This window comes from Ammodytes marinus, assembly GCF_949987685.1.
Source record: "Ammodytes marinus genome assembly, chromosome: 21".
Classification (NCBI taxonomy): domain Eukaryota; kingdom Metazoa; phylum Chordata; class Actinopteri; order Uranoscopiformes; family Ammodytidae; genus Ammodytes; species Ammodytes marinus.
In genome coordinates, this window is record NC_137225.1 from 10163337 (window position 1) to 10189018 (window position 25682).

General features: G+C 39.0%; 2 protein-coding genes across 3 annotated transcripts in view; one reads left to right on the forward strand and one right to left on the reverse strand.

Annotated features, from left to right (window-relative positions):
- Positions 1-20964, forward strand: part of tpk1 (thiamin pyrophosphokinase 1) — a 61362-nt gene extending 40398 nt beyond the window's left edge. The window contains exons 8-9 of the mRNA XM_080049773.1: positions 1366-1474; positions 20192-20964. Coding sequence (XP_079905899.1) covers positions 1366-1474; positions 20192-20343 — 261 coding nt within the window. The 3' untranslated portion in view covers positions 20344-20964. The remainder of the gene's footprint in view (positions 1-1365; positions 1475-20191) is intronic.
- A 146-nt stretch (positions 20965-21110) lies between these two features.
- sec61g (SEC61 translocon subunit gamma) lies at positions 21111-23432 on the reverse strand (the record flags this gene model as incomplete). 2 transcript variants are annotated; one of them, XR_013845399.1, is made up of 3 exons in its annotated part: positions 22745-22783; positions 22425-22527; positions 21111-21284 (listed from the first exon to the last, which is right to left on the reverse strand). XR_013845399.1 is itself a non-coding variant. In XM_080049774.1 (3 exons), the coding sequence occupies exons 2-3, from the start codon at positions 22836-22838 to the stop codon at positions 22421-22423; spliced, it is 201 nt and encodes a 66-aa protein (XP_079905900.1). In that variant the 5' UTR covers positions 22839-22847; positions 23297-23432. The 2 variants fall into 2 exon arrangements, 1 of the variants encoding a protein (XP_079905900.1); XM_080049774.1 differs by lacking the exon at positions 21111-21284 and adding an exon at positions 23297-23432 and having other exon boundaries at positions 22421-22527; positions 22745-22847.
- Between the last annotated feature and the right edge of the window lie 2250 nt (positions 23433-25682).

Sequence of the window (25682 nt, forward strand, 5' to 3'; positions counted from 1 at the left end):
AGTACACTTCCCCCGCAGCTAAAAAGTCTCAGCTAAAAAGTTGCTATTGCAGTTAGCTGCTAGCTCTACAACCAGAAAAAGATGCGTTCTTCTAACCCTATCTCCTGCATACATGTGACTTCACTTGCAGGTGCACATCCATTTGTTTTCCCTTCTGTCTGTTGCTCATAGGCTGTCTCACTTTGAGACACTCACACAAAGAGATTGTGTTTACGCATAGAAAACAACCTCAGGGGTGTTTCCTTAACAACAAACACTCTAAACCTTTGAACTTCCCCATCATTGCTTCCCTTCTGGCTCCACAACTCCAAGAAGCCAAGCAAAGGGAACTCTGCTTTCAACATACCACACTTTAATTGAGTGTGCCTGCCTGTCTTTTCTCTATTTGTCTGTGTCTGTATGCTCCTCTAAAATGACTAATCCAAGCTCTAGCTGTCATTGCCTTTTGTTTTTGGTATGCTCGGGTGTATGACAGCTTGAGCATCCATGACACTTGCACCCTGCAGATATTCATAATACGTGTTATGTAATTATAGATTCATTTTTTGTTTTCCTGCTGATGCACGCATACGAGCTGAAATGAGAATTGAGGTCTTTCTTTGGTCCTTTATTTTTTGTCCTAAACTTTCCAGGATCAGGTTTTAATATAACCCATTCATTCAGAGCAAAGCCATTGTTCAGCCTGAAAAGTCTGACACTACCTTGCACCTACACTCTGTGTGATGCCCTTGCTTTTTCTCTCTCTCCAAGCTCTTAGTTTCTCAAAGGGGATACCGTGACATTTTGAAATTATGTTTATTCCTTTGTAGAGCACTTCACATAAAGAATGTGCTGTTCCCCGAAAACATTTCTTCTTACTCAGTCAGACTTCAACCCTCCTCCCTTATCATTGATAGATACTGGTCTTCATAAGCTTACAAAATGTGGAATATCTCTCTGCCTGTTGACATCAAGTGAGCTATACATAACAACCAGATACTGTTCAGGTGAAAAGCCCAATTTTTGTACAGTGAATGGGTGCCAGTGAAAAACTAGTTTGACTCCCTGTGACAGAAAATGAAAAATAGGCTACAATTCAAAATGGCAAGGCCTCCCGTTTTAAATGTGTTTGAATGGTTTGCGGCATTGACGGGAGCAATCATTTATTTAAATTAGCCTTGGTCCTAGGGCACAGAAGGTTTCTCTTTTCAGGGTGGAAAAGAAGCCTTGCTCCACATTCTTGGTTTTCTTTAAATTTTTCTTTAGATCTCAATGTTTCCACCTGTCATCGACACACACACACACACACACACACATACACACACACACACACACACACACATGCAGACAAACACTCATTCATTTTCGGGCTCAATGTGTCGGCAGGGCAGCCACAGACTGGGGGTGAACACAGGCCTGGAGGGGGACTGGTGCAGCCTCATTCCAGTAGGGGGACCCTGCCAAACAACCACCACTGGACTCAAATGGAACCTGAGTGAGTCCTCTTTTCTTTTCTTTTTTAAGCAGTTGAATGATTGATTGAATGTTTTGAATTCAGATTAGTTTTTGCTCCTAAAAAACGACATGTACAAACTAGGTGTGAATGTTAATGTTTTGAACACGAAAACAAGGTAAACAATCTACTATACTAACCCTAACCCTTTTAAGGGGAGAGGGAGAAAACAATGACCGTCATGCAAGAACATATCCTAAAACGTACTTTTGTCCGTGACGTTTGCTTATAAGAGTGTTCCTAGTAGAAATCATCTATCCTCTTAATTGTACAAACTTGTACATTTTTCCTTTCAGCCTTGAATTGAATTGAATTAAATTGAATACATTTATTTCAGACATGTCAAAAATAATACAAAACAAGAGCAGCACAAAAAAAATAAAAATACAATGTGTTCAAAAGCAGATGCAAATGTATATACTTTACACATTAGCACAATCAATGCCCCTTACATCGCCACACTGTGTAAGGTTACATGTTCCTCACTCACAAAATATGTTACCAAAGACCAATACATGACCCAATGAGCTTTCCATATTTCTGAAGTTTGCAGGAATATCCAGTCAGTCACTTATTTTAGGACCCCTGTGGTCTTACCCCAGTCTAAGCCCTACTATTGTATGTCCTGCTGTGTTCTTAATGAATTGGCACGGACCAAACTACCTGTACCAGGATACCATGTATCTTCTGTCAATGGGGTTGCATAATGTGTCTTCTTCTTGGTGGGTGTCCACTCTCACCGGCTGTGTGTGCACGACTTTATGTTTCTCTGAGTCTCTACACTTGACCGAGCACACTCAAGCTTGCGTACTTGTTTGAACATAACGGTATGCGTGTTTGAATATGCAAGTGTGTGTGTGTGTGTGCGTCCTCCAGCCCCTGTTTATTTTTTATTTGTTTTTTTGCATGTGTGTGGTTGTGTTTTTGGTCGGCTACTGTGTGTTGTATATTTACTCGGCACACCGGTGAGATGGCCTTCTGAATGGTAATGAGAGGCACTTTTTATACATGAGTCTTATGCAGATTAGCCAGTGATAACAAGATGCCTAATTAATCGCATGCATAATTTTGAAGGCTGGAAGTAAAGGGTTTACCGTTGGGGTCAGGGAGAAAGGCCAGAATGTGAAACAAAAATTAGGAATATGAGTTCCTTTTTTTTTCATGTGTTTTTTTACTTCTGATTGTATGAGAGTTCATATAGCAACAGTGTGTTTTATAATACCATCTTTCATTGATTGGTTCATCTGTTTCTTCTGTATAAATATGCTCTTCCATGTAACATACTCTGGGACCCAAATGAGCTACTGTTGGGTGACAGTGAGACGCCTTAGAAGTCCACTGAAACGTTCCCCCGAAATCTTGTTCAAAGCTTTTTCTTGTGATGAAAAATACATAAAGAAAGAGTTTTGGGCTGTCAGCCATTACAGCATCGCCGGCCCAAAGGAGACGTTTCGCTTGCATCTCCAGCTTGTTTTTTTTAACTTTTGCTTTAGAGGATAATATTCTGTAATGATTCATATTGTTTTGATCCATAGAGTAAATTAAGGGTGAGCAATCGGTTACTGAGAAAAAACTTTTTCAGCACGTCTTGTTGTTGTTCTGCTGAAATACCCTTGGCCCAAGTTAATTATATCACCAGTTCATTGTTGTTATGTTAGTTGATCAATGCTTTATATTGTTGTGAAATTAGATCAGACTGGGTATACCTGTAGGCTGACAGAACCGAGCGTGAGCTCGCAGTGAGAGAATACTGAATACTCATCTAATTACTTTCAATGTTTATTTTAAGGTTTTATCATTAAAATGTATCTGCAACAGTGTGAACTGTGTGATACCGTTGGCAAAGCTTTTTTGCATTTAGCTCTATTGGCCCTTTTTGCACCACCGAAATGCAAATGCATAATACAGTACATATGAATCAGACATTAGAAAGTCAAGCAGATAAGAGCTGATTGTTAGTGAATGTTGATGGAGCTTGAGAGTACAATGCCGTTCACTAACTAACCTTATTTGGTCATTTTGGTGTGGCTAATTAGTTTATTTAGATTATTTCCAGGGCTGTCACTATACAAAACATGTTTGTTTCTACAGCACACTTCAGTTTAATTATCTGCCTTTTTTCGTGTTATATCTACATCTTGAAATCAAAAGAGCATGCAACAGATGCTAATGCATTAACGATTTTTTCATACCGATTTCTTTATATAAACTTGTACTGTAGCTGCCTGGGAGCTAGAGTTGGACCTAATAAATAATAATGTTTGAGCTCATACATGTATTATTTTCCATGTAAATATATATATATGAAAAATATTGATTTCTAGTCATATCAGCCCAGCACCACAGTGCACAGGGTTTGCATAGCAGAACTCTTGAGAGCCTCCAGCCGGTTGGGCAATGAAGGAGAAAAAAAAGAATGAAAGAGAGGAAGAAGCCAAGGGCAATCTGCAACCTCACAGAGGCAGAGAAGAGAACCTGTGGATGGCATTGTCTCTATACAGTCTTTGTTGAGACCTGCTGTCTAATGAAAGGACTGCACTGTGCTAATCATACTAAAGGAGAGGAGAGTACTACTAAATAATCAAGAGACTGCAGTGTAGTTAAGGTAACAATGTAGGCAGTGTGTTGGGGGGGGGGGGGGGCTTACAGGATTGTTGTGTGTATAGTTTCCATGGTGATTGAAGCTACCACCAGCCTATCCCTGTAAAGATGTGTGTGTCATAAAGTTACCATGCAACTTGCCAGGTGCCAAATCTCATTTTAATTCTGCAACAAATTGCTTTAATGCAATTACCAGAGCAAAGTGGTTAGTCACAGAGAGTGTTCAACACATCATTTTGTTCATACGCATTAAACACGCAAATTTGGTTGCGGTATGGGGAGAATTTAAAGAGGGAGTGTCAGAGAGAGGAGGAGAGAAAGGGACAAAAGAAGTGAGAGGGAGGTTGAAACAGATAGTGATGTGATGGCATGTATGACGGTGAGAAAAGAGACATGGTAGGCGTCCCCTCCATTTGCTGTTTTGGGAAAATGGAAGATCACAGATGCTGTAGTGCGTATTGTAGTGTGTAGGAGCTTTTGGCACAAGATTTTGTCTTCACTCACTCACTCTTTTATCCTCACTCACTCACTCACTCACTCACTCACTCACTCACTCACTCACTCACTCACTCACTCACTCACTCACTCACTCACTCACTCACTCACACACACACACACACACACACACACACACACACACACACACACACACACACACACACACACACTCACTCTTTTATCCTCACTCACTCACTCACTCACTCACACACACACACACACACACACACTCACACACACACACACACACACACACACACACACACACTCACTCACACACACAGCTTTATTCAATCTCAGCTGTAATGTAGTCAATTTCCAATCAAGTATTTTTTCCTTTTTGTACAATAAATTCTTGTTCCCTGATTCCCTCATCTAATCCTCCTCCTCTGCGCTCACTGCCTTTTATTGTTCCAATTATATGATATGAGATTACAGAAGATACCGCAGGTGAGCTTTTTTCACCCATTCTTTTCTTTATCTTTATACATATATTTTGTTGCAGTAAATGTAACTTTGCAGTGCAGAAATAATCACTTTCTTCTCTAAAACACTCCACTATGGTTGATGCTTGCCAGTATTGGCCAAAAAAAACCTGCTTCATCCCATTTATTTATTTTTCTTGGTAGTTTCAACCTCCTTGAGAATAGTTTCTCCCCTGCCCTGGTCTTACTGTGGCAGCAGCTTGTCTTGCTGCTTGTGACATCTGCCTGTGAGTATAGGACATGCTTTAAGGTTTCTGTGTTTGGCTCCACTGCCTCTGCTATGCTTTGCAGATCTCTCTAGCTCTTATGCAATATATGTCAACCTGGAGGTGGGGAGTGAGGCACAACACCACTGTTCCACTAATGGCTGCTTCTCTGCGGAAGAAGGGATTGTTCATTTCCTAATGTGTTTTCAAACTGAGAGTGCACGGTCTCAATTAACAGAACATAAGCTACTCTCCACCTCTCTCCTGGTACACCTGCTTGGTGGACTGGGGAATATGTTTCCTATAATGTCTTATGAATTCAACTGTGAAACTTTTAAAGTTAAAGAAAAACCCTAAAGATAATTTAATTCAACATTTTCTCAGATTCCATATTATTAATGAGCAGATTCAATAGAAACTTGCAGGTTTTTGCATGTTAAGGCCAGGACACACCGGCCCGATAATCGTCGTCGTAGAGTTTCGAGGGGACGGAGACACGAATCTGTTTGGTGTGTGCCGTGAAATCGGTCGTAGTTGATGTCGTCGGGCTTCTTTTGAGCCGACAGTCTTTCAGTTTGAGCAATTTGATTTGTGGAGGGCTAGCGAATCAGTGAAGCCCAGAAGTGAGGCGGGTAGCACAAACAGCTAACAACAGTTAGCTATCGTTTTAATGTGTTTGTTTGTTTGTTTCGTTCAGCGAGTACTCACATGCATCAACCCTTGTTGACTGCTCGACACCATGCTCGACACGCTTTGCTAAAAATGGTGTTCTTTATGGTCCATAAATATAAATGCGTATTTCTATCTATGTTTATGGTCTAGAGAGCCGTCCCATCATTTCCGGCTTCCGTATTTTTTCGGGCCACAATACAGATTAGCGCCGCCTGCTGTTATGGAGACATTACGTCCCGCGCAAGCGCAGAGCGTACGGAAAGGCAACAGTCGGTTTGGTGTGTTCTTTGCACCGCGACGGGACGACTGGAGCTCCCTGAATCGGCAGTCACCATTTCCGGGTAGTCGGACTGGTGTGTCCTGGCCTTTAGGTGTGCTGTCCTTCTGCTCTTCTGTAGTCATGCACACTTTTACCAAGCAGTCTCTGTTCTTGTTGTTTAAAATGTCCTTAATCTTAATGCCAAGCAGCACATCTGCTCTTTCCTGGACCAAATAATGCAGTGGCCATCTGTGGAGGCTTTCCTGCTGTTTGTTTATAGCTTCACTAGCCTGTTCCACCAGCACAATTTCCGACTTAAGATTTCTAATTGTAAATGCCCAAACATGGAGTGTTTTGAGGCTCAAAATGAGTCACATATTGTGTGAGTTTTATTTGCTTCTGAGAAACCCCAATTAGCTGTCTGTATATACAGTACTGTATGATCAAGCCATTGTTTGTGTTTCATGAGAGGTTGAAACAGACAATTTGTGAGAAACCTTTAAAAATTAATAATTGAAGCTTTTCCTGTCTTTTCTGCTTACCCTCAGCATTCTACCACAGGCTGTTTTTAATGGTGTTAGTTGTATAATGCAAAGTTGGGAGTGCTTTCCATTACTGCTGTATAGTCTGGGGTTTAACAAGGGATGAAGAATACAATTAAAGGAAAGCAGGGTCAGTAATGGTGAGCATCATTTTGTATTTCATGTTAGATTTAGTTCAGACATACAGTACATTTCCGAGCCCTGCGGTATTATTCATTTTCCTTCAAGCTTAAATATTCGTGGAAGAAGAAAATGGCAGACTCCGACTCAGACTATTTTTCTCAGATCCTTAACATAGGGAGCTCAAACTCGGCTGCTGATTATGCAAAATATGGGGTTGGCCTTTTCTGCGCCCTTGATTGGTTATGCCCGGGCACATAACACCCAGACCATGGCTCTCGTTGGCCAGGCACAGATTGTCGATTGGTGTTGCATGCGGTAACACTTGAAGACCTCTGCCAATGTATTTGCATTAAGTAGCCCTAACCTCTACTTTTTTTACCCTGCTCATTTTCTTTGCGGCCGTGATTTCCATTGCCCTTGCCTTGTACCATGCCGGAAAAATTACTGACAGTGGACCGCCCACAGCAAAAACCACTGTAACTTTAATCTGACATAAAGGGATGTCATTGAGTCTCCATAGCAGGGGAGGAGTTACCAGCATGCTCAGTTCTGACACGACAACCTTGATATACTGTGTGTGTGTGTGTGTGTGTGTGTGTGTGTGTGTGTGTGTGTGTGTGTGTGTGTGTGTGTGTGTGTGTGTGTGTGTGTGTGTGTGTGTGTGTGTGTGTGTGTGTGTGTGTGTGTGTGTGTGTGTGTGTGTGTGTGTGTGTGTGTGTGTGTGTGTGAGAGAGAGAGAATGTACTGTATAACCACATTAATTCATACACTTATTTGGAGGTTGTGGCACGCTCTTCACTATGGATTTATTTACACTTTATTATAATGTTTAGCAGTGTTTCGCATTAGATCTTGCAGAGTTGGATTTATTATTCATTTCGGGGGGGGAAAAAGCCTCCCACACCCACACTGATATTGCGTATTGAAGTCACTAAGTGTAGTTTGGATTTTAATGACCATGAATTAATTTCTCATTCCTGTTTAGTTCGCATGAGAAACAACTGTGGCAAATCCATGCAGCCAAGGTCATTATCCCTGCCTTTACAGTCTATGGTACTTACAGCACCTCCACATTGATGCATGATTGCAATTGTTTTAGCCTTGAAGCATCAGGTGAACCAGACAGACGTGCCAATACGTGCAAAAGGCCAACACTTTTTCAACTATTATGTTGTCTTTTTTTGTGACAATCCACTTCCCCATTCATTAATTGAGGGTTTAAGTCTTGTCTATGCTTGTATTTACTCTGAAAGCAAGAAAATGATTGTCATGGAAACACTGATAGACTAACTCATTCACACTTCTTGCTTTGATTATTGTGGACTAAAAGCTACTTTTTGGACTAGTACTAATTGTGGAATTATGAATCTTTGTTCGTTCCTTTCTTTTGGGACAGACCCTCTATAACCTTTTGCAAGCGATTATTGAGCCCTTATCCTAATGCCAAACACACACAGAGACACGGAGATAAAATTAAAGATACACTGCAATGACAAGAAGCTATTTAACCCTGCTAACCCACTGCTTAATAAATACACCGTTTTATTCACCATCTAACAACCGTCTGTTAAGAGGTCAAAAGGATTGTGGCACGTTTGTGCACAAGGTCTGTTTGTGAAACTGCCCTACATAAAGGTATACTAATATTCACTCTTTGTTTGGGTTATAGGGAAAGACAGGTGGCGTGGGTGGATGACTGACAGTTAGGAGCTTGATAATGCTGCGGCTCAAAAACGTGGATTCATGGATACTATTTAGTGTGCAGGTGCTGAAAGCAGTTGCACACTAAATAAAACAATGTATTCACGATATAGTTTGTTTTACCATTAGTATTTCATTCAGGAAGAGGGTTAGGAGGGGAATTTTGAAGGAAATACAGTTATGCATTCATAAAGGAATATAGCATGACTGTTTAGTTTCAAACAATGAGCCGTATCGGTCCAGGATAAGGGAACAAAGCTGGTGTCAGTCGGCAAAAAGGCCATCCATAGTTTGGAACTATTCAATTTGAATGTAAATATTTACATGAAGGCAAATGTATTTGTAGGCATAGAAAATGTTGGATTTCTCTAAACAACTTTAAGCATGCAGTTTCATCTTCATACATTTCTAACTTTTTATTGGCGAGTAGAACTTTAAAAATTCATAAGAAGCTTCTGTCTATATATATATATATATATATATATATTTATATATATAGTAATATGGATATTACTTTTGCAGAGTTTTTCAATGATTTACATCAGTGATATTAAGGCTTCTTTTGGGAGTATCAGCTCTGCTCTGCAGTCATTAAAAGGATATGTGAAAACCCCTTACCTTAATTTACCAAAGACACATGCACTGTGAATGGAATGTATAGAAAAAGACAATGTTTTAAATCAAAATAATTGTACATAGTTTCAATGGCGAACAATTTCAATATTTTGCCACTGGCTTTTTGGAACACACACACAAACTCCAGTGGTTCTGGTACACAATTTGGAGCTCAGTCTAAACCATGGCAGCCGCAGCTTAAATCATCAACACATGCCTCAGCCTTTATGCTATGTCTTTAAACACTAATTCCCTATTATACGTCTCATTGGCTTCCATCAATTATGTTCCTTAAGATGTAAATGGGGGTCAAGAGTTATTGTCAGCCAATGGAATTCCTCCAAGTGTGTATTTTGAGCACTTTAATCACCACAAAACTTTATTCAACAAGTAAAAAGCAACGCCCCTTATGATTATGAAGGTCAGTGAGACAAGACATCTCCATCTGTGACTGACAGAACTGTGTGCGTGTGTGTGTGTGTGTGTGTGTGTGTGCGTGCGTGCGTGCGTGCGCTATGTGCTGGCGTTCAGAAATCCTCCTTAGTCATTTCTTTGTGACTCAGCCCTTCCCTCTCCCATCTGACAGCTTAGTATTTAAAAGCCTTCATCCAGCAGCAACACAGAGTTATGGTTTCTGGCAAGGTGTGTGTGTTTTTGTTTGTGTGTGTGTGTGATTGTTGTTTGTTACTTAAAACCTTCTCCGTCAGGATGTTTCCGGCCTAGCACGGATCATAAAAAAAAAAAAAAATTTGAATAGCCGTCACGCACAAACCACAATTATTCCCTGCGTAGTGTAGGAGGTTGGGACTCATTGTATCCTTTATTTTACATGCTTGTGTTTTGTATCAGTGGGCGTGTGTGTGTGCACATTTGTTTCATTGTGCTCTTGTTTGAGTCAGAGGGTTCGTGGCGGTATATGTTTTGGCATGCAGATATATGTAACGCATGTGACAAGGAGCCAGAGAATCTCCCGTGGACCATGAACAATGGCTGTCAGCCCACAGATGACAGGAAGGCTGAGGAGGCTTTCCTCTCCAAGGTTCCCGTTCAACTTGATATGCAAATAGGCTGCTACTACTCCACAACTATTGTTTCAACCCTGTTCCTTATAACTTCAGTATAATCTGGCTTGTATATCCATGTGCTAACGATCAACATATACACATTCATAGTATAAACACATTCTGCAAGCACAAAGCAGGACATATTGTTGGCAATACATCCGTATACAAATTATTATGTGACCTAAATGTTGGTCTGGGAGGGGTTATTTTCATATCAAGATATGTCTCACTAAATCTTAAAGATATACAGACTTCAGTCAAGATTATAGTACTGGTTGACTTGTTTTCATAACCCAGGGCCAAGAGTTCTCTTCCATAGTTTACTCTTATTCATTACTGGGAGCTGCAAAACAACACAGAGAGGCTTTGAGGTGGCTTCAGAAGAATATACTAGGGCAGGATTTGCAAGGATGACAGTGACATTGCTCAAGAAAAATTCCAAATTCATAAATGCAACATTTGTATCTGCGGCGGGCTTAGAGGATTCCTCCTGTCATGTTGTTTTATTGCCGAAGACCTAAGAAGACAATCAATGTTGTCTGACACGGTAATACTGAGCTCATGATGAGAACTAATGGCTTTTGAGTTACACAATGTCTACACAGTCCGCGTAGCGAAAGACGCACATTAGCAGAGCAGCAGCATCGTTAGTTCTCGGTTTAGTGTCTAGACAGGATTCATCCAGGCATACTGTAGACTTAAGTGAAGGTTACCTGCTTCTAAGCGGCGATCACAACCTTGCACACATACAACAGATTGAAACAAACTTAAACATATGCTTGTGGATGTATTCACTTCATACATATATACTATAGTATAGCATGAGTTAAAGGTTTAATGTAACAACTAAATGTACTGTATTTGTTTTATATTAGATCTCAAGGATTACAACAAGGATGTATTACAGTTCAATTATTTTTTTCAAGCTTATTTGGGTGTTTTTAATTTGTAAAATGAACAGTGAATGTAGTTGTTTTGCCATCTGCTCACATTATGAATTACATCGTAGGTTTTTAGTAGCTTTGGCTCTTCTTTAGAAATATATACAATTTATTATCTCCATGAAAATCTAAAAACACTTACTCCATGATGGGATACTTTTTGACTAAATCCCACTTCCAATACAAATGATCTGAGACATACATAGAGAGTATTTGAGTCTGAGACAAAGATGAATACACTTGACATTTCCCATGTATACAGTCATGTATCCATATGCATTTTCTTTCCCCCTTCACTCTCTCTCTCTCTGTCTGTCTGTCTGTCTGTCTCTCTCACTCTCTAGCCCTTCCAAATACCACACATAATACACAGATTACATGACTCACCACAAGCTATTCCAAACACAATATATTTAAAATGTCATCAGAATGGCAAAGGACCTTCAAATGACCCCATGAGATTTCCTAACTCATTCTCCCAGTGCGTCACAAAGACACAGGCTCATGCGCAACATTATAAGGTACCAGCACCGGAGAACACGCATGTTGACTTGAAACACTGGTGCAACATGAGACGCATGGACGTGCACACGCAAACCCCAACACAGGTGCCCAGATTGATAAAAAAAAAAACACATGTACACAGATGGATTTTTCGGCGGAAAAGTCTCCTAGAGAGCCGAAAGCAATTGAGAAATCTTAATTATAAGTAAACTTTGGGCAAGATTACAAAGCTTGTTAATGAGAGCGTACTGTTTAGGAAGTGTAAGCCTTCAAAAACACATCAGCATGCAAATGAGAAAGTACATGTACCATATTTGTACATGTACTTGTGCTCATGGGCACTTTTTTTTGCAAGACCTTTGACCTATATATATGACGACAATATTACATATCCACCCTTTTTACTCTCCTTTTTTTAAAGCTGCTGAATACAGACTCATTTGAAATGACTGTAAATGATTTATCAATCAATCAATCAATCAATAAATACATTTTTATTTATATCGCGCTTTTCATACTCATGAGTAGGTGAAAGTGCCTTATGCCTTATGCTTATTTACTGATTTTTATTGGAACTTCTGCCCCATGTCCTTAATATGTTCCCTCTGTTGTAACTATTTGTTGACTGTTTCATGATGAATGTATGGCTGGAGAAGGCTACCAATGAATTTCCCCTTTGGGGATGAGTAAAGTTGTCTGAATCTGAAAACATGCTTTGCAACAGCTACACTTTTGTCTTAAGCATCGGGGATTTTCCTTTTATTTTTTAAAGTGAGTTTCTTTTTCTTTTCTTTCTTTTCTGTGATGTCTGATTCAAACTGTCCAAGAACACACAACAGCCTTATTTAAAATCCAACAAAAAAACAGGCAAGTTGTCTGGATCCCAGTCTGTAGCTGTGAAAGACTGTGGGGGAAAAAAACTACTTTTGATATGAATTCAGAAACAATACATCTAAGAATATGTTGACAGCGCTGCCTTTAAACTTTGTTTTGCCTTAACTGCTGAGATGAAGCGCTAGCAGCCCGAGCCTTCAGCAGTGTGTGTTCTGGGATATCAGTATTCAGGAGTTATTCTAAATACTAGGAAAGGACTGTTTTCAAAGGACGGTAAAGAAAAGTACTTCATCTCCTAGTCAAACAGATGGATGTTTCTGACAAACTTGGTTTCAGTGAGGTCTTACCCAGACATCTCTACTGTAATATCTCTACTTTTTCCTTCCTCGAAATGCAAACACGCATCTTGACCTTCTCTTACTCTTTTCATATCTCCTCTCTTCTCTTCTCTTCTTTTCCCCGTCTATTCTCCCGCCTGGTGTTTTTGTCTCATCCGGTCTAAAAATAATCTATTCTCCCTTTATCTGTCCGTACTGCTTTTTCTCATATCCCTTTTATACACATGTTCTCTCTCACTCTCCTCCACTGCTACACCTCTGCTACATAATGACTCTGCCCTTTTACACCCCCCCCCCCCCCCTTACACTCACTTGCATGCACACACTCCAAACACACACACACACACACACACACACACACACACACACACACACACACACACACACACACACACACACACACACACACACACACACACACACACACACACACTTGTATCTTTGTGAGGACACCCATTGACATAATACTTTAACCTTGACCATCGAAACTACAGTAAATGGCTTACCCTAACCTTCACACTTAGCCTAAACTAAATTCAAACGTAAATCTCAAAACCAAGTCTTAACCCTCAAATAGGCATTTGAAGAAGTGAGGACCAGGCAAAATGTCCTCACTTTCCAAAAATGTCCTCACTTCGATGGTTTACAGCTTAAATTGGTCCTCACAAAGATACCTGTAAAAGTGCACACACACACACACACACACACACACACACACACACACACACACACACACACAAACACACACACACACACACAGACTACCACTCACCAAGGTCTCAGAGAGAGGAAATGAAAAGTCTATGTATTCTGTAGAGGTGCAGTGTGGCAGCGGGAGGGGAAACCACTCTCTTTATGGTTTTATTTATGAATCTGTAGATTTCTGGCACTGTGCACAATCACACCACACCTAGGGGGCAGACAGAGGGGGAATGGAGAGCAGCCTGATGCAAAGTGCTGCTAGTTGCCTCCGTTGTGCTGCTGACCAGGATGCAGGGTGACCAAGATATGGCCTAATGTGTGGACGAAAAGACATTGTCAAATGCATACAAAGTAAACAATGAAAAATCCTTCTCTAATATCAAAATATATACAGTCTTTTTCTTTCCTGTCTGTATGCACTTTTGTCTCTCGACTGACTGATACCACTTTCCCCGGCAGAGACATTTTTTTTTCCTTATCTGAAGGTCAACTTAAACCAGAACGGCGTTTGTCACCTCACACCCTTAGACAAACTCAGCAGTGCCATCATAAACATTTAATGGAAGCGACTATCCTTGCACAGCAGATGGTGCCAACAGTACTAGTGCATGCCGTGGCTCATGTCATGGCCAATAAATAGCCCAAAATATGAGGAGGATGTCAGGCAGAGAAAATGAAGGCCACATTGCCTGCATTGGAATTACAGGGTGATATAATATGCACCGTGCACGATTTCATAAACAGAACAGCCATATTTTTTTCCATCATTGATACTTAAAAATCTAATTTTAATATTGTTTGTGGTTGTATCACATTGTTCGCACTCCAAAATATTTGAATAAACTAAACAAATGAAACTAATGTAGTTTTGCATCGGAATAGTAAACTTAAAAAGTTCCCCAACAAAGAGAAAGTGCAAATCAGGATTTTCTTTTGTACCGTTGGAGTTGGCTATATCATTTCATAAAGTAAATGTTGTATTAACTGACGTCTTCACCTCATCAATTTGCTACAGACAACTGTGAGTGTATAAATCATTCATTTCCGCTCTTTTTGGAAGTTTCATTGTAATTTTCTTTGATGAAGATTGCATACTCCCCATGATTGTTAGGTGGATTTAAGGCCTTTAATCAGATGCAGCCCCTATTCAATACATCTCCTCTCCTCTCTTCCCCTTTAAACAAGTATAGATTCTGTGCGGTCTATTTATTTCAATGAGGAAGATGATGGACAGTGTCTTTCTGAAGGTGGAAAGGAGGAGAGCAGAATTTGTGAAAAACACGGCCATATATTCACCTCGTTTTAGTAATTGGACTCCTCAGTATTGAGCAGACATGATTCATAGAAGATAATTTTCTCTCTCGAAGCTGTGAAGCGAGGTGAAATGTTATGGTCTAAAGGAGTGAAGGATCTACCCCTCCTGACTGAATGAGTTCAATTTCCCTCTCGTGACAAGTTGTGTTAGAGGGGGGGAGGGGGGGACCTGTTTTTTGCGCCAAACCCATTCGGATGTAATTAGGAAAGACTATGATCTGTTTGTTTGTGTCGGGGTACCTTTATGTTATTTTAAAGGTGTGTTGTGTCACATTTTTAACAATTTCACCCTTCGTTACAAATAATAAGTATGATCATCAAAGACAAACTGGGCAGCTTTAACTTGTCTTGATCAGTATCTTCACCAAACAGTAACGGGGATTTCGTTGCGGCTAAGAATGCTATTGGAAAAGGGGAATGGGTGGAATTTGGAATTTAATTAAACTCCACATTTCTTAGCATATTAAGTATATTTCAAGATACAATATAGTTTATTTGTCATATGCACAACAAGTACAGCAGCAGTGCAGCAGCAGTCATTGGCAATTCAGTTCTTAAGTCCCAGGCTCCTCTCAACAATGCAATATAGAAAAGAACATGTTTAATAGAAACACACAAGTGAAGAAGGCCAACTGAGACACAACGAAACACAAAGGTAGTGCAAGGACACAGTGCAGATAGGAAGTGTAAAGATAAGGTACACCATATGAATATAAAGTAGAATGCTATATAAAGTTAAATGTAGACAAAATACAACACTGTACATGGAAATAAAAATAAAAGTAATAAGTGAAATAGGATACTGTACATGATACACAATAATAGAATAATAAATATGTTTTCACGATATGGTGTGGTTAAATTGATAAATATGTGCAGCATGAAAATTAAAATGTAAACAAGTATTTTTCAGGGCTAGGACCAAAATATATCAGTGACCTCCTTCGATGGTATGAACCTACCAGACCCCTCAGGTATTCAGATGCTAGTCTCCTTGCCGTAATAAGGTCTTAAAAAAATTCCTGTTCATCAGGGCTTTTTTAACTTCTAATATGGCTATATTTATTTCCTCATGACTGTTGTTTTTTCCCGTTGTGCATTGTAATTGTATTATATTTGTAATGGGTTTCTGTTTGTTTTTACTCTGTAAAACACTTTGAATTGCATCAGTGTATGCATTGTGCTGCTATCCAAATAAATTGCCTTGCCATGCCTATTGTTTCAGGGCTTAAAGATGCTTCATTCTGCACCTTTTACCATATCTTTTTGTGGACTTGTTTACAAAAAGAAAAAGAATAGCCTCGAGAGACAAAAATAGAGCATAAAAAGTCCGCTCTCCCTTTCAGAAATGGCCCTTAACACCCATTATTCTCCTCTCTACCTGTTCACTGCAGTGTGAGTGTCTGCGAGCCTCTCCTCTCCTCACCCACCCTCTCTCCTGGGTAATTTGTTGTGTAAATACGGTCTACTTTACAGCTGACGGGCCCTTTCGGCCGTGGCGCTGGAAATGCAATTACAGGCAGCAAACATCTCCATTGTTATCACTGGAGGGTGCAACGCTCATTTTGGTCCCCCTCTGCAACGGGGGCCATTATTGATCGGTATCAGCTTTGAGGAGGGGATTACTAATGAAGCCATCTGAAAGCCCTTTATGCTCAGTAAAGAGCCTGCACGCATGCACGTTTGTGTGTGTCTGTTTAAATTGATGTGTGTGTGTAAATGGATGAAAAGCGTAAAGAGATAATGTGTGTGAGTAAAGTAGGTGCCACTATTATATCCTGTTGAGCATGTCTCCTAATGCTTCCTATTATAGTGCTCTGTTGCCTCTGGTGGTTGTTTTCTTAATAACACCACCCATCATTCCTGAATCTTAAAAAAAAATATATATATATACATGTTCTCTCCTCTCATTTTGATATAATATAAAGTCATAGCTTTAGAGCCTTGGCAGCCTGAGGAACCCTAGTATTTGTGGCACACTGGTGAATTGGTGTGTTATGTACAGTAGATGTAGCTATATAACATTGTTTCAATCATATTGGATTATACTTTTAGCATTATTTTATAATTGGTTTAACTTGACTGGTGTTACTTTAGACTTGTTGTAACCCCAATCCGAAACTTTAAATATGAATGCTTTCTCCGTGCCATCATTACGTTCTTGGCTAAATGAACACAAATCTTAGTTTGGGATATACATTATTAGTCATTAGAGGTTGGATTTATGGTTAGAGGTTTAACAGTCTAACATTAAGCTAATCTGTCTCATTGGAACTGGGTGGATGTGGCTTGATTGTGTGGTTGTGGTTCCATCTCTAAAAAAAAAATGGTGTGTTCATTTATTAAACTTATGCAGAAGGTAATCGAGAACTTTTTTTTTCTTATGACAATCTACAAAGAATCCATATTTGTCTTTACATCTACCTATCGGGGCTTCTTAAATAAACGCTAACACATATCAAAAGTTATTACCATATCTGCTTGGCTACTGTCTATTTTTCCAGCTCTGAGGCAACACTGTCTCTGATGGCATGACCCTGGTTGCAACACATTTTTCCTGCAGAGTTAAACTCTTCAGGCTAGCTTCTTCAACCCCGTCAGAAAGTATCCCCATACATCCATTGCATAGTAACTGTTTCTCTGCGCTCACTCAATTATTTAGTACTTTACATACAGCTTATTTTCCAGCCCATTCACGCTGGTCTAATACCATGCTATTGTGGCAGTCTTTGAAGCAGAAGAGGTTTGTTTTTTAATCTGTCTGATGTGCGTGCAGGCGACTGTGGACAAATTATTTACTTCATTCTCTCCCGTCTTTGGTCCTTTGTTTTAATTTTCGTCCTTGAATGCATGAGGTGATTGGACCAAAATCCCTTTTGCATATTCATAAGATCTGTATTGTTTAACGCTCTTCATGTCTTGTCTCTTCTGGAGGATGTTGAGACAATGCCGTTATCAGGCATTGCCATGGGTTCATTGTGTGACCATAAACCGTATGATGTTTGAGGCTTTGTGTTTGCTTGATCAGGTTGTATGATTCATTTCATGTCACCTTATTTTCACCAAAGAAAATAATGTTTACCACCTTGAAATTACCTAGATATTGAAAAGCTGTTTTTTTGTATGGAATTTAATTCCATCAAAGGGTACAAAGACTGGCAAGAAACTTGAACTAATCCAAGCAATGTAGCACTAATGATGCACAACAGGTGCCTTGGCAGCCAATTTCCTGGCTGGTCCCTTTAAATACTCCCCGACTTTCAGCCTCATGATTCATTAAGATGTTTTGCTGAAGCAATGCTTTCTGGATGTGATGTATAGTATAGGAAAACTACAGAGGAAACACAACATACTCATATTACAAGATCTATAACATACAATGTTTGGGTCATTTTTATTGCAAATGCTTTGTACATAGAGAATGCTAGTTTAGTACCCTTTAAGCAGTATTATGCTATATGGATGCATGGATTGATTGTGGCAACAATTCATGCTCTGTTGTTGCTGTTGGTTGTTTGAATATGTGAAGTTCCAAACTAAACTGGTGCCTTTTTAAGATCATTCGTCCAGGCACAGTATATTCAGTAGAGCAGATGGCAAGGCTATTCCCACCAATGAAGATGATATAGAGTTATTAATGGTGTGGAAATGATTGACAGCTAGAAACGCAGCCACATTTGGCCCACCTAGTTACAGCAGTGGTTTGCGCCACTCGGAGCACTAATCCTCCTACTCGTTTTCAAACACTGCTCAAGGCCCACTGACACAAAGAATGCAACCCTGATAATTAGATAGTGAGAAAAAGTAAAGTCATTCACAGTACCTAGAGTTGAAAGAGCTGAAAAAATGAAGTGCTTAAGAGAATAAAGAGAAGATATAATTGTGAAAGCATAAAAAAACACAAATAATGCAGAATTATTATAGAGATGTGTCCACCCGTAGGTGCAGAAACTCAGTAAGACATGGTGTACTATTCAATTTGCTGCAGATCGTAAGAACATGGTGAGGGTTGAATGAATAATAAAAAAGTCCCAAGTGTCAAAACTTGCCCTTTTCACATTAGACACCATCCGAATGCTCCACGGTCAGCTCAGTTCACTCAGCGCAAGCATGAATAAATCTAAGTGTCAATGGCAAGATGTTACGCACATATTCGTATTTCTGGAGCACAGGGAACTGTTTGTAACACTTCCTCAATAATTCATTATTTAGAATGACGAAATTCACATTGGATTAAAAGACATTACTTAGTGAAGTTGTTTAGAGGTTAGTCTTCACCACTTCATATATCATAAATCATGTTCAGGGTCAGACATAGTGATTTATTTATTTGGGTAACTGCTGATACATTCTCCAACCCTGACTCACAGAGACCCCGCTCTAGTAGAATCCGATGCCACATCACCACGGAAAAATGCTGAACTTTCCTGGTTTGACCACTGGGTGTCAGTGTTGGCCAGGTGTCCTTTTTACTGTCTGAACAGTTGGGTTCAATCAAATCACTTGCAGTTCCACTTTGAGAACACCCACATTGTTATAATTCTGTCTAATAAGAAGCAAATTACCTCAAAACTTAAGGGTGAACTGATCATCTATAATATATAATAATAGATATGCCAGTTCTGGTACATTTAAATATCCGTGCTCGCCGCAAGGTTCCAAAATATTCCATATAAAAGACAGCACCCTGACTGAATTCTGTATTTGAAACTCCCCTCTCGTTAACAAGGCTAAGGAGTACGTTCTCCTTTACAGAAAGCCTTCAGTGACTCGTACACTTCAGTGATAACCTCTCCTGTTGTTGCAGTTCAAGTGGTTCCCATTGAGAGGATGTATTAGCACTTCAGTAACCTCCGAGTGGGGAGAATGCTCAGTGGCCACAGTGAAATAGCCTTTTGTCAATGTGTGTGTATGTGTGTGTGTTTTTTTTTTTGGTTATGAACCCCGTTTGACCTCAGACTGCTTTGTTAGATTACATTTTCTTTTGGTCGGACACAAAGCGAAGGCATGTGGACCACCTTGCCTCGCCACACACACACACAGCCCCAGACCACATCCGCTCTTAACAAGGCCTTGGCACACAGCTGCATTATTAATAGTCAAACAACACACAGAAGTGCAGAAGCCAGTGTTCATTATTATAAGATACATTGGAAACTAATTATCTGCTTTTTTACTCCCTGAATAATTGAACTAGAATATTTAAAGTAGTAGCCTGCTTAAGTGCGGTATCACTCAAGGAGGGCCCTCATTACTGCTGCCTTTAATGATGTGTGTGTGTGTGGTTCCCCTTTGTTCAGACAAGCAGGTCCTGCAGTTTGGGAAGCTGGTCAGCACCTCCAACTCCTATGAGCCCGTCAGCCCTGGAACACCAAGGAAGCCTGTCACCGTAACAACAGACCAGCCTCTGCTATGGAGCATGGGCATCGGAAAGGAGGAGGATGGGGAATAGCACAGAGGAATTCCTTCTTCTCAGTCAGAATTTGACTATAGGCTCATCTTATGTAACTAATTTTCCTCTAAAGCAGTGTGTTTCATACAGCAAGAAAAAGAAAAGGGCTGGAAACACAATATCACATTACAAAAGTCTCAAGTGTTTCTCCGAGTGACATGTAGTGTCTTGGCCAGCTCTGTTGGAACAAATGTGAAAATTCTAAACTTGGCTGACAATATCAAAATAGTTGATTACTGTTTTATACTGTAGTGGCTCTCCTTGCCAACGATATCTTTTGTATTTTGACATTCAGGTCTTATACAACACCTGGATGTGCATCTACGCTGTAGTGTTAAAAGAAATGTTTTTAAGCATATAGAAATGAGTCCCCTCTTATGAATATACACCTAACGTCACCAGAATCTAAGCCTTGTTCTATACAAATATCTGGATCACTTCAGGAAAATGCAGATTTTTTTTAAAAAGTTGACAACTTTTACTTAATGACAGCATAGTGCAGAAAATACATCTAGACATCCCTGCACCTACAGACCATCTACCTGGAATGCATGCATCTGCTTTGTATCAAAGCCCACAGTATGTGCCTTTGATATCAATGCTCCTGTGTCATACCATATTAACAATATCTGTTTAATACAATGGAAAATATACCATAAACCCCAACTTCATAATATGTGTGCCTTTTTGATGAGTTGAATACTGTATTTCCCGAAAGTCAGAAAGAGTTATAACAAAACTACTTGAATAGACATGACGAAGCAGTCTGTGGGTTTCCATTTGTATTTATTTACAGATCGAAATATAAACGTTGTCCACAGAATGTAAAAATGTCATCCCTTCAGTCCCATCAGTCACACCAGCCCAATAACACGTTGCACCATCTTCTCCAGTCCCCGGGTTTTGAAGTTTGTTCTTGTTTGACCAGGATTTAACCGCCACTAGATGAAAAAAAATAAAAAAGGAAGCGTTAGTGAATGTAGACATATATTCAGTTAAAAGACCAATCACTGCTTAAGAAGGCAAACCACAACACCATGATTGTACTGTATATCTTAAAACCACTTTCTGATGTTTTTGCATTGTAACACAATTGTGTCCTAAACTCGAAAATCCCAATTTCGGCACTTTGGGATACTGTTTGTTTTTTTATGATCACAGCCTTAATGAATGTTTATCCTTCTGTGCACACAAATAAAATCCGGAATTCTACTAGTGTGACTGTTTTTTAACCCTCTTTTATAACGATACAAAATAACTATGCTACAAATAACAAGTGATACATTATTGCATTATTGTTTATTAAGTAACGTAAATGTTGTTTTAACCTTAAATGAATTGATGCCGTATTAAAATTAATAGTCCATCGAATACTAACCATTTTCCAGAGATTTATAAAAACATTAGTCTTCATGTTAGATATATACTTACTTATACAAATAATCAAGTCAATATAATTAGTTTTTTAGTGGATAGCTGTTGTCTGCTTGTTTGTGTTAGTAATTGGGTAATAAGAGACTTGTTGACACCATCTAATGTTGAGTGACAATAAAACAGATAAGATTACCGTTAGTTTGTCTGCAAGGCATTTGTACTAGTGGTTCAACAATACACAAAAGTCCAAGGTTCAATAAATGCTAACGCTTTAGGACAAACAGTTCATTATTTATAAAAGTTAAAAGGTACTCGAACGGGGAAACTGAATTATACCTGGGCCTCTTTCAGCTCATTAGATTTTTTTCTGACCAGAATTTGACTAAAAATACTGAGACTACAAAGTATGTGACATATATAAAGTGTAGGACACTGATTAAAAGTGCCATACTTTACCACGTATGGGCAGACAATTTAATCATTTTTAGAAGAGAATATTTGCATAAATAGTGGGCGGGGTCATTAGAATCCCTTGAGACACTGGGATAAAACATCTAGATAAGACAATGCCCTTTCACTTGGGTCACCTCTCTCTCTAAAATAAATTTCCATTACCAATACTTGAAGCATTTTTCTTAACCCATGTTTAACAGGAACCATTTGAATAATACCGTTTACAATGTTAACACTCGTTGTGTACTACTTACACAATGATGTTGTTGATGGGGATGTGGATGAGTTTGACGAAGAAACCAATGAAACCCATGATGGCAAACCCAATTGCTGTGGCCATGGCAATCTTCTGGAACTCTGACAGAGGGCAAAAAAAAAGAAGGTCAATCAAAAAATACAATACAATGCATTAACTTGACCCTGCCAATGGCTAATAATGCTACTTGGTATCCAAAATAATGAGTTAACCAAGGAGTTCAAGCTAGAAATTGTATAGAGGAATTAAAATTATGGGTTGAAGCTGCTATCAGTACAACTACAAGACATGGACTTTTTTTTTTAAATATTAACTTACCTTTTCTGTCGGGTTTTGTACATCTTTTCACGAGCCTTATGGAGTCCTTGACGAACTGCCGGCTGGGCTCAACAAACTGCATCACCTGATCCATGGTTTTAGGCTGCAGACACAATAAAAGACAACATCTGTGTGTTAAATAGTGAAGAAAATGTTCGTATATAGGCCTACACGTATAGAAAAGCATTCATCCTCCTCCATCTTCATCTTGGGCTAACTTCAGTGCTGACGTTGACATAGCCTTTCATCAGTCCCACAACGTTATAATCGTAAGCATACTTCATACGTCTTCATTTTTCCCATTCACTGTGAACCAGTACACTAAAATATACGTGTCCTTGATTGAAAAGCCATGTTTTGAAGTTAGATATGTTAGTCAACAAATCCTTGCTAGCTAATGTTATCGTAGAAAAGCTATCAGGTCGGCGTAACGCTAGTATAGCTGGAAATCCAAAATAGAAACAATAAATACAATTAAAACAGATTACATTTGTAAGCATGTTACAAATAAGTTAAATATAATATTGTTTACCATAATAGGACTTCTCTTACCTGTTTGTGAGGTCGTGTTAGATGAAAAGACGGTCAGAGGAGTGAGGGCCACGTAGCTTTCAGACTGCCTGTTAATAAAGAAGGGCTGACGTATACTTTAGACGCGCATGCGCCTGAGCTTCTGTGTATTTTTTATTTGAGCCTTAATTATTGTCCACACTGCCACCTGCAGGCTAGGAGGTTATCATACAGAGAGGCTGCCACTGGATAACTTGATAGTTTCACGGGTACAATAGAAGTTAACCTAATTTTACTCGTTTTCTTAATAAAGGCCTATCCTGCGCTGTTATTCCAACAATTTTTGCTGGACTGTGAAAATAGAAAATACTCTAAACCTTAATTAGTCTATTTGTATTGATTAGGCTACTGACTGGCTACTACTAACTTGATTACAATTTTACTTCCTGTTTCTGTTTTCTTTCTATATATATATATATATATATATGTATATACATATATATATATATATATATATATATATATATATATATATATTTTTTTTTTTTAAACTAAATGTAAACAGCTACACTCCTTTTTACTGTGTGTTTAATTATAATTCCTTAATCAAATAATAATGAAATCATATAGCACACTTTCCTATTCTTATTCTTACATTTGAAAATGCCTATATGTTACTGCACCACATTTTTGTTGGAAAGTCTACCATCCTGTTAGCCTGGTCCAACCAGACCATCCATTGACTACTGAAGTGAAATGAAAATTGAGCGGAAGTAGTACCATCCTGTAGCAGCAAACATACGTAATAACACAAACACCCCCCTCTCCCCACACTCAAGTCCAAAAGTTACCATTTAAATTTAACCTTCCAATATATAGGAATAAAAACTAAACTCAAAATAATCCAATGTTAATTAATCCTTGTAAAATAAAAACTAACGACTGGGACATTAGTCTTCCACTGAACATGCTCCTCTCTGGTGAAGGTACCGGGCATTAGGATGGAGAGCTCTCTTATGTTGTATTAAGGATGTTCTTGATATTACCGGTAATCCAGGGCTTGTTGTATAGGGAAACAGTGCACAGTTTTGATGGGGTTGTTATGGGTTCACATTCCTTCACATTTGTATACATTTGGTCTAATGGCCTGTTTTTTTTCTCCTGGGGCAGCTTACAATACACTATACTTTTAGTTTTTATAACAGATCATTTTATGCAAGTAGGAATAGTTTATTAGTGTATTAGAATAAAGTAAGAAGAATATATATATATATATATATATATATATATATATATATATATACACACAGAATACATATCTGGAAACAGGTGTGAAGTGTGAGAAATCATAAATCATAATGCACTCGCTGCTTTGAGGGACCCTTGGTCCTAGACTCCTTGTAGCCACTCCTCTTGCTAATGCCACATTCCGTAAGTCTTAAATACGCCCTCATGTGATTTAGATTACAATACTGAAGGTTCTAAATAGAATTCTGCCATTTGCTCTTGATCTTTGTCCTCAATTAAATTACTTCTATGCACACTGTGCCACAATTGCAGTAATGTTTGTGTCCAGCAAACGACAAGTGCATGTACTGCATTCCACTGCAGTCCATAACAACTGTCATCTATCAATAATTCGGGACTCAATACAATAGCGATATAGTTAATATTACTAAGCAATTCTATGCTAAATAGGCCTTAGTATTCCAGCAATACATTTACGTTTTTGACTTTAATGAATCAACCATGGAGTCACAATGAAATCCAGCCATCTGTTTGGGTGGCACTGGCTAAGACCTTAAGACCCTCAAGTCTCTCATAATGAATTCACTAATCAGAATTTATCTCATTTGACTCTAAAAGGTCAAAATTATCCCAGTGTCACACGCTACTCCATCTGGATAGGTCAAACATAAACCCCAGAAATGATATTCACACATTACTCTCGTACACAGTAACTTGTGCCATCTAATAGGTTTATTTTTATTTTTTACAGTATGTGCATTATGTACATTTTCCCAATTTCAGAGGCTTTCTTGAAGCCTTAACATGCTGATACACGTAACCATATTATGACGACAATCAAAATGTAAATATATTGTGATTGATTACAATGTATTGAGGTAACCATTGTACCTCAATACTGCCACATCATTGATCAGTTTTACACTTTTCCTTACTCTGAAAAGGCTATTTACTCTAAATGTTCAATGAAGATTTTTTTTTTTTTTAGATCAATGGCTTATGTTATACTAATCAAAAAATGAACATTCGGATTCTGCCATAAGGGATTTAACTGTCAACCCTAATATGTGGTGCCCTCATGTGCAGCATTTCATTCAAATCTCGTTTTGAAAAGGGGTATTTGATGGAGGTTTAGAGCCATTTGTTCTCAATCAGTGCCGAAAAACTATCCCACTGCCAA